We start from the raw sequence: 10,436 nt of genomic DNA, 5'->3' as shown, positions 1-10,436 counted from the left end.
TGTAACAAATTGACACACAAATGGATGTGAAATTATCCACATCGTTGCTTTCTTCTTAGTTTTATCCCTGTTAAGTCATATGAATGATTAAGCTGGTTTTGTGAAATTCTTCATAAAACTAACAGTCACTTTTGATTTTAAAGTTGCAGGGAACAACTAAGGAAGATTCAAAAAACTGCTTTGTAAGGCTATTTTGTATGTGGGTGTATCAAATATTTTTCATAATTCATTAACCACTGCCAATGTCCCTAACTAACTTGCTTAATTTATGTTTAGAAGCCACAGAAGAAGTTTCATTGGACAGTCCAGAAAGGGATCCTATCCTCTCTTCAGAACCTTCTCCTGCAGTCACTCCTGTCACTCCTACTACTCTCATTGCACCCAGAATTGAATCTAAGAGTATGTCTGCGCCCGTGATCTTTGATAGATCCAGGGAGGAGGTATGCAATAATGTTTTCACTCTGTATTAATAGGTGAACTATAAATTAGTACTTTATTTCCTTCCCAACATCCCATCCTAATTAAAGCCTTTCAAATAGTTGGAGGAAGGAATATTGAACTAAAGGAATTGACTTCTTGCTTTACTCCCACCAGTCTTTAACCCAGTTACCTGGGGCACATCATTCCTTTTTAACGCCAAGAGTTTCTTATTTTTTATCATAAAATGATAGTGTATACTTTTCAGGCTGCTTTTGACAGGCAAATAAGATAATGTATGAAAGTGCTCCGAACACTGGTAATCACAATGGAATGGTATTTGGAGTGATTTTATTTGTTAAATACTGTTAAGTACTGTTAACACATAATAGTTGTTATCTTCTCATTTTATTATGGTTGTGCTGCTGTTGAATCAAGTCCAACTCCTAATAGCAATCCTGTAGGACAGAACTGCTTCATACAGCTGTGAGTCTTTACAAAAGCAGGCTGTCACAGCTGTTTTCCACAGAATGGTTAGGTTCAAACCACTATCCTTTAGGTTAGCATGCTTAACCTGACCACTGTCCTTCAGGGCTCCACTTAGTAGAATAAAATATATAATCTTAAAGCTCATCATAGTTACCATTTTTAATTGTACAACTCAGTGACATTAAATATATCTGCAATGTTGCCATCATCAGCAGTACTTATTTCCAGACTTTTTCATACTCCCATAAAGAAACTGCACCTTTAAGTAATAACTTCCCATATCTCCCACTTCTAGCACCTGGTAGCCACCAATCTACTTTCTGCCTTTTTATGTTTGCTTTTCTACATATTGCGTGTGAGTGGGATCATGCAATATTTGCATTTTGTGTCTGACTTAATTCACTCAGTGTAATGTTTTTAAGATCTATCCATGCTGTACCATGTATCAGAATTGTATGTGTTTAAAGGCCATTTATCTAGATATAGATGATTAAAATGACTATGGTTTTAAAACTAAAACTAACACAAGGAATAATCAAGGAATATGTTTTTTGGCAAAAGAGCCAGGCATAAAGAATACTTAACTCATTTGAATTCTAAAGACAAATAAAACTAACGTATAGTGTTAGACGTCAGCATAAAACTCCCTCATAGTGCTCAGCTACTAAGCAAAAAATGATTTAAACCTTCTAGCCATCTGCAAGAAAAAAGACATGGTGTTCAACTCCCACAGATGGGACAGCGTAAGAAAACCTATGGGGCGGTTTTGTTTTGTCCCATAGGGTTTTGTTTTGCTCTATGTGGGAATTAATTCTAGGCGGCATGTAACAAAAGTCACGATCATGGTTATATTGGCAGGGTTGTGGCTGGAGTAGATGCAGGATGAGCGGGCTTTCTAGAGAATGATGGTGTCTGTCTCTTGACAAAGGTTCTGGCTACAGATGTGTTCATTCTGTGACATAACACTTTGTTCTGTGCATGGGACAGGTCAAGTAAGATTTTCTTTTTAAAATGTGTGGAAGAGGGAGCCAATTTTAAAAAAAGGATTATGGCTAGAAAAATTTACTTTTCTGCAGATTTTCTTAGACTATTGATATTCCTTTAAAAACTCAGAATAATAATCTCTGAGGTCTTTCTCCCTGAGACTAACAAAGCGCTCTTACAGGGCTACTGTTTAGAATACTGACTTAAATGTGAGCATCCTGTGCAATCTCACAGGGTTTTGTTTTCCTATTTACTGTTCGTTTCAGTGACCTCTGAATGTAGTAATTGACTTGAAAGGAAAAAGGTTGCTTTAACTATTATACATAATTATACAAAGACTGAAAGGGATCACGAAAGTGCTACTTGTATAGAGAGAAGTTACCAGATTTTGGATATGACAAGTAATCTAGAGGTGATTTAAAGCATGGAGGAGGATATGTATAGGTTGTCTGCTGAATGGTAGTATTTTTTAAACATTGATAAGTTATTTCAATAATCTCAATCTGGAGATTTATTAAATGGAATTTTAAAATCTATGATGTTCATTAAAAAATCTACAACCTTTCTCCTGTATCTGAGGGATTTTTTTTTTCATTTTATTTTATTTTTATTTTTTAACATTTTATTAGGGGCTCATACAACTGTTATCCCAATCCATACACACATCAATTGTGTAAAGTGCATTTGTACATCGTTTCTCAAAACATTTTCTCTCCATTTAAACCCCCGACATTAGGTCCTCATTTTCCCCCTCCCTCCCCGCTCCCCCCTCCCGCATGAGCCCTTGACAGTTTATAAATGGGTATTTTGTCATATCTTGCCCTGTCCGACGTCTCTCTTCATCCACTTTTTGGTTGTCTGTCCCCCAGGGAGGAGGTCACACACAGTTCCATGTAATCGGTTCCCTCTTTCCTACCCATTCTCCCTTTACCCTCCCTGTTTTGCCACTCACACCACTGGTCCTATAGGGCTCATCCGTCCTGGATTCCCTGAATTTTCAGTTCCTATCTGTACCAGTGTACCTCCTCTGGTCTAGCCAGTCTTGCAAGATAGAATTCGAGTCATGGTAGTGGGAGCGGGGAGGAAACCTTTAGGAACTAGAGGAAGGTTGTATTTCTCATCATTGTTGCATCGCACCCTGTATCTGAGGGATTTTTAAGAACACACGATTCTCCTTTACTTCTACAAATATATTTTTTCCTACTGTGTGTGCTTTTTTACACAGACAGAATATAAGAAAACTTTTACTGTTTTTCAGAATGGAGTGCAATTGTTTTTAACTGTGATGGGGGCCCTCACAGTAAAGGGTAGAAATTTTAGTTAGTATTATGTAACTATAACATAATTATATTATTTTCTTCAACACCAAAATAATAATAACCTCTTCTAGATTGAAGAAGAATCAAATGGAGATCTTTTTGATATAGAAATTGGAGTATCAGATCCAGAGAAAGTTGGTAAGTTAATATTTACATATTTTTTATATCTGTATTTTTTTATCTCTGATTTGCTTGTGTTACTTTACTACATTTATCGTTAGTGTTAAAATGTTATTTTTTATTTTTAAGCTTGTGATTTGTAATAATGTTTTACTTTTCTTTTAGGAGATGGCATGAATGCTTACATGGCATATAGAGTAACAACAAAGGTGAGCCTTACTTGGCCTTGTGCTCCTCAGGGTCTGTAGAAAGTAGTATATGATAGAACTGTTGGCAATAAACCTTCCTGTACCATGAACAGCCACATTAAGGAGTTTGAGCTTCATCCTCAGCATATTAGGAAGCCATTAAAGACTTCAATAAGACTAGCACAGTTAGATTTTTGTTTTAGAATGATTTCTCTGCCTCAGTATGAATTATGGGGGTCAAAACAGAGGTCAGGATTTCCAGTTCAAAGACCACTGCAATGATTAAAAGCTTTTAAATGTTAAAAGAGAGAGTGAGTGAGAGAGAGTGTGTGTGTGTAATGGCTATAAGAAGTCAGAGATGGTTCTGGAGCTCACTGAAATAAATGACTTGAGTTATTTACACTATCTTAGGCGTTATAGGTAATTTAGAGATGATATAAAGCATAGAGGAAGATATGCATAGGACATATACAAATACTGTTACATTTTATATAAAGGACTGGAGCATCGGCAGAATTTTGATTCCACTAGGGTCCTAAAACCAATCCTCTATGGAGACCTAGTAACAAATGTCTAGGACGAAAGCTTAGAAAATGACCCGAGCCAGAGAGAAATATCTAAGACTCATTACCATAAAGTTATATAGTATGTGATGAGATGCGTGGAGGATAGAAGAAAGCAAATATTTTATGTCCTCTTGAGTTTGTTGTTGTTGTTTTTAAAGATGAACAAAAACTATGCCTATAGAATTGGATACCATTTTATACAGCTACTCTGTATTCTTTTGCAAAGTAATGTATGTTCACAGTTATGTACGAAATTAACTTAAATTGCTTAATAATAAGAAATTGAATTTCCTCTTCTTCATTCACAGACTTCCCTTTCTATGTTCAGTAAAAGTGAATTTTCAGTGAAAAGAAGATTCAGTGACTTTCTTGGTTTGCATAGCAAATTAGCAAGCAAATATTTACATGTCGGTTACATTGTGCCACCAGCCCCAGAAAAGAGTATAGTAGGTAAGCATGAAACTGAAAAAACAAAATTTTCTTACTGTTACTCAGATCACCATCATAGTACATAATCAAGTCCAAGGGAAATACAGAATTGAAATATTTCATTTGTAGCAATCATCCATTAGTTGAAGAACATACAGCTAATAGTTATATTTTGATGTGTATAATATAAAAACCGCTACCATAGATTCAATTTTTACTCAAAGCAACCCTATTGGACAGAGTAGAACTGCTCCTTGGGGTTTCTAAGATTAATCTTTATGGTCAAAAACAGCTACTAGTGGGTTTGAACCATCAACCACGCACTTAGCAGCCCAGTGCTTAACCCACTATACCACAAGGGTTTCTTGTATATAATAAGACTCAAAACTTACTGCCATAGAGTCAATGCTGACTCATAATAAACACCCTGTGGTTTCGGAGACTGTTGACGGGCGTGAAAAGCCCAGTCTTTCTCCCATAGAGTGGTTGGTGGTTTCAAACTGCTGACCCTGTGTATCGCAGCCCAACACATAACCACTACGCCTGCAGGGCACCTCATATATTATAGTGGTATTAAATATTAGATCAGAATTTGCCAGGTTAAAAAAATAGAAACCCTCACCTTTTCAGTCCATTGAAGTACCACCTCTGAGTCATGCTTATTGTGCACTATCAAGTCAATTCCCACTCATAGTAACTCTGTAGGGCAAGTTTCCTAGGCTGTCATCTTTACAGGCCAAAATCATCAGGTCTTCTCTTACATGGACCTGCCTGGTGGGTTCAGACTACCAGCTTATCAACCGATTGCTTAACTGTTGTCCACCAGGGCGCCTCAGTCATACTAAAGAAACAAAAGCAAAATTCAATGCCATCAAATCACTTCTGATTCCTAGCAACCCTATGTTGCCAGGCAACCCGACACTACAGCTTCATGGGAACAGATAGCCTCATCTTTTTTTCAAGTAGTTGCTGGTAGATTTGAACCTTGCCATTAACAGACCAAGACTTACCAGCAGTACAACTAGGGTGCCTATATTATATAAATGGTGCATTTCAATTTAAAATAGAAGAAACTAAATCCTAAATGCATGCTTCTGTATTACTGATTCTGTTAGACTTCACAGGAAATAAGAGACTGTGACACGTGGGACCCTGAGACTATGGCCCTTAGTCACCCTTCAGGTCCGGAAATAGTTCACTTCCATGGGTCAATTTTCAGCCAAAGAATATGTCTACATAGGGGAAAACAGTAACACTGGGAGGTATGTACAACTTAGAATAATCAGCCAGTTGAGATCAACCCAAGAACAACCTTCAAAAGGATGGGGAAAGAAAGAGGAATGGGGGGATTTGGGATAAGTGATGATGCATTATGAGAACTGCATGTGTATGAATTGTTCATTGACAAACTAATCTGTTTTGCCAGGCTTTACCTAACACAAAGTTTTTAAAAAGAGAGATGATGACACAGTCATGTTCATATTATCCACAAACTGGGACAAATTAAATTATAGCAGTTCATGATCGTTTTCCTTATTTAATAGGTAGGAAAATAGGTAGTCAAGATTATATAACATGTCCCAAGTAGGATAGCCAAGCTACTTTGAATGCAGGCTATCCTGTTATCACTGTTCTATTTTCCCTCCTAATTCTGGTATGATTATTTTAGTATGGTTATTTACATTTATTTTTTCTTGTGAAACAGCTTTCCAATCTTTGAAAATAACTAAAGCAATATTGTTGTAAAATTGTCAATGTTCATTTAAATTCAATGAAATTATTTCAAAAAGTGTTTATATATCACTTCACTCCTCAAAAATGGATTTTAGGCAAGTTGAAAATACACAAAATATGGAAGTAAGTATGTGTGCATGTATAAGTAACCTTAGCAGGAAGAGTATTGTGATCAGAATAGTACAGTGAAGTTCCAAGTAATGAAGTTCCCAAACTATGTGCCATCGAGTCTTGAACACACAACGATGAGTAATACATTGATGTCTGAGCCCTGGATCGCCACTCAAGGACAGCAACACTCACTTAGAAATTACATTTTGTTCTTAAAATGTTTAAAGAGAATGTATTTTGGTGAAAGGACTGTATGTACTTTAAGCAAAGTGCATACTGTACAAAGTGCTGTGTGTACATAGAGTAAAATAGGTTCCCCTTCAACAGTTTGCACACAAATTGTTCCGTGAAATTGGTTACATTCTTCATGTTGATTGTATCAGCATTCTTATTATTTCTGCTATCATTGTTCCATTTCCATTAACTTAGTCTCATTGCTAACCCCATCTTCTCTTCTATACTTCAGTAACGGTTGTCCATTTGGTCTGATAGAGAGTTGTTTGTTATTTAAAAGAATGTAATACTCAAAGGTGACAGTCTTTACTTTTTGTCCTATCCTATTTGGATATGCTTCGTACCATGTTTAAAAACAAAAATAAGTACATTTCTACAAAATTTTTAAATGTCAGAGTCCTATTTCATGACTTGGTGATTTTCACCTTGCTAGGAAGCTGCTTTCCACTAAAGAAAGAAGAGTCTCTTCAGAAGCAAATGGCGGTTGCCACTTTTTAGGGGGGCTTTTGTGACAGCGTTTTTCCATGTGAACCATTAGAACTGAGCAACAACAGTTGCAAACATGTCAAAGTTAACTGGTTAGGGTAAGTTGGGTATTTGTCCATAATGGCTGCCTCCAGGATGTAGCATGTGTAGAAGACCCTTGATTTCAATGAAAGCAAAACAGGAAAGAACTATACACTGAGAGATTATTTCAGCAAAGTAAAATATGTGGAAAAATTAGCATCTCACTTCTAATAGTCTAATCAGAGGATGTAATTTTAGGTGGCTGGATTTTCCTTTTCAAACCCACTCCCAATAGAATTATGTTAACTAAAATATTAATTGATGTAAGTCATTAAATGAACAAAACTACAAATAATTGCAGTTTTCTAATCCATTTTTTAAACAGCTTTTTGAAATATAGTTTATATGCCATACACTTTCCTGTTAAATTTGCAGAGTGACATTTATTATATTCAAAGAGATCTGTATCCATTACTATAGCCACAATTTAGAACATCTTCATTGCCCCAAAGAAGAAAGCTAGGAGTACCCTAGAGTCATCACCCTTCCTGACTCTTCACTTCCCAATCTCTCCATACTTCCCAGTCCAAGGCAATTTCATTCAACATTCCATTTATAGACTGCCTATTTTGAGCATTTTATATAAGTAGAATACCATGGATCATTTGTGATCCTTGGTAGCAGCCTTCTTTCACTCTGCATAATGTTTTCAAGGGTTTTGTTTTGTTTTCCATGTTGTAGCATTTTTCAGTTCTACTTTCCTTCAAAATTCATTTTGACAGGGAAAAAGAAAAGAAAAATCTATACTAGTATTAGTAAAAAGTTGGAATTTCCAATTCAGAGATAATTTTTGTATGTAAGTTTGAAATTTTGTCGTTAAAAGGTTTGTAAGAGAGCTTGTTATTTTAACAATATTAAATTGAGTCTGATTAGTTACTAAAAGCATGGTTTTAGAATCAGCAGCAAGGAAAACATTTAGCACATTCATGCAATATACTTATTTTTCTAGTCTCAGAAGTAAAGAAACACTCTTTTATTGCTCATAAGAAATGAAGATGTTGCTTGAACTTGAAGTCACTGATTTGAAGTTCTATGCATATTGCAATGCAAGCACATTTTAATTTAGCAAGCCTGAAATACATAAGAATTGGTTAAGTACTTGGTAACCAAAAGGTTAGTAATGAAAGATAAAACAGTCTGCTTCTATAAAAGTTCGGCCTAGTATCCCTAGGAGGCAAGTTCTTCTCTGTCCTAGAGGGCTGCTATGAGTTGGAATCAACTCAAGGGTAGCAGTCTTGGGTTTTGTCTTAAACATTTACATAAGTGAAGAACTTTATGGGTTCTCTCAAAAAATTTTGCCAAATTGATACTTTAAGAAATAAGTGTAATGGGAAATGGATAAGGGTTTTGCTCTTTAAATGTGTGCATAACTCATTTCTTCAGTTTTTAATGATTGTGCATCAGCATCTTATCAGCAGAGGTGTGTCTGTGTGTGTATGCAACTAATAAATGTTAAACTCACTTGAAAAAAAAGAGAAGTATCCTGAGATTTAATCCCATTCAAAGTTATATTTTTAAGTGAGATAATAACTAAAATTTTAGCATTTGTTCTTGTGAAGCTTAAATTTAACCTTAAAGTTATGCCGAAACAAAATGAAAAAGATGCTGTCACAATACTATAAATGATGGGGCTTATTTACATTTTTCAAAGGCATGACCAAGGTCAAAGTGGGTAAAGAAGATTCATCATCCACTGAATTTGTGGAAAAACGGAGAGCAGCTCTTGAAAGGTAATTCTAGGCAATATATTTATTAAGCTTATGTTTTTCAACTTCAGTACTGTAAATATAAGTACACAATATAATGAAATTTTAATGGTTACTTTTTTCAAGTACAGTTGTTGACTTATACTAAAAATACCCTAAAAAACTTAATAAGAAATTTGCTGCTTTCACCAGTAACTTACTGTATACTTGTTCTGTTTTTATAAATTTCATTAATTGCTTCTAACAAAACAACAACTATTTTGCTGTCACATGGTTTAGGCAAGAATATAGGATCATAAACTACAATGGGGCTTCAAAATATCCTTGGAAAAATGGAATTAAAAGATAATGGGATATTTCCATTAATATTTCGAAACCCTTCGTATTTAGTAATAGAGTTACCACATTCTAACTGAAGTTAGCAGAGACGTAAGAAACCACCTGATGTACAGCAGGAAACCATGAATGTTGTGAATGGGGAAAGTGCTGATAAAAATATTTAGATGGAAGTAATCAGTAATAACGAGTTGCTATTAAATCCCTTCTAACTCTTAAGAAATTAGGCTGAGTGCTGTGCATGATAATTATAGTTCATCTGAATTCTTTATTTTGAATATTATTAGAATGGATATCATTAAATGTGATTTTTTTCCCCTTCCTTGTTTATCTATAATTCATTTTGGTCGGAATATACACACGTATTAATTGTTGCTTCAATTGAGTAGCTATATACTGAAATGCTGATGTATATGTTTTACTTTGCTTAGAGTATTTGACTTTATCCATTTCCTATTATCTTTGAAGGCTCGTCTTCCTTGTGGTAGACTAGAACGGAAATGGAGAGGAATTCCATTTCCAAAATCATAACATTTACTTCTTTCTCAAGCTAAAAATTTGAGAAAACAAAATTTGAAAATATTGTAAAGCTCAACTTTTTGAACATAGGCTATTCATAAATTGGGAATTAACCTGTACTTGAAGGATTATATAATTTCATAGGTGTTTTGTTTTTGTTTTTGTTTGGATTAAAATAGGTGGTTGACGTAGGTAGCACAGGTTTCAGTAGGTGGTATATATAAGGGTAAATAAAAAAGCATTGCTACACAACGATGAAACATAAAACTTTCCTCTACTTAAATGCTTCCTCCCCCCCACTATCATGATCCCAGTTCTACCTTACAAATCTGGCTAGACCAAAGGATGTACATTGGTACAGATAGCAACTGGAAACACAGAGAATCCACAATAGATGACTCCTTCAGGACCAGTGGTGAGAGGGGCGATGCCTGCAGGGTGAAGGGAATGTGGGGTAGAAAGGGGGAACCGATTACAAGAATCTAAGTACTGCCTCCTCTCTGTGGGATGGACAGCAGAGAAGAGGGCGGAGGGAGACGTCGGACAATGTAACTTACGACAAAACTATAATTATGAATTATGAAGGGTTCATGAGGGAGGGGGGAGTGAGAAGGGAGGGGGGAAATGAGCAACTGATATTAAGGGCTAAAGTAGAAGGCAAATGTTTTGAGAATTATGAGGGCAACAAATGTACATATGTGCTTGACACAATGGATG

The 10,436-nt window shown here is 35.6% G+C and overlaps 1 protein-coding gene across 2 annotated transcripts in view; it reads left to right on the top strand.

The window, feature by feature from the left end:
- The window catches only part of SNX2 (sorting nexin 2), a 44,371-nt gene that overhangs the window by 4,748 nt on the left and 29,187 nt on the right, over positions 1-10,436 (top strand). For both annotated transcript variants that reach the window (XM_004696578.2, XM_045285162.1), the window contains exons 2-6: positions 277-440; positions 3,281-3,347; positions 3,495-3,538; positions 4,392-4,533; positions 8,810-8,888. In XM_004696578.2, the coding sequence (XP_004696635.1) occupies positions 402-440; positions 3,281-3,347; positions 3,495-3,538; positions 4,392-4,533; positions 8,810-8,888 (371 nt within the window). In that variant the 5' untranslated portion in view covers positions 277-401. The remainder of the gene's footprint in view (positions 1-276; positions 441-3,280; positions 3,348-3,494; positions 3,539-4,391; positions 4,534-8,809; positions 8,889-10,436) is intronic.

The sequence above is a fragment of the Echinops telfairi genome, unplaced genomic scaffold (assembly GCF_000313985.2).
Source record: "Echinops telfairi isolate 266 unplaced genomic scaffold, ASM31398v2 ScPeMD7_7469;HRSCAF=8507_1, whole genome shotgun sequence".
Classification (NCBI taxonomy): domain Eukaryota; kingdom Metazoa; phylum Chordata; class Mammalia; order Afrosoricida; family Tenrecidae; genus Echinops; species Echinops telfairi.
This window is presented reverse-complemented; position numbering and strand designations above follow the sequence as displayed.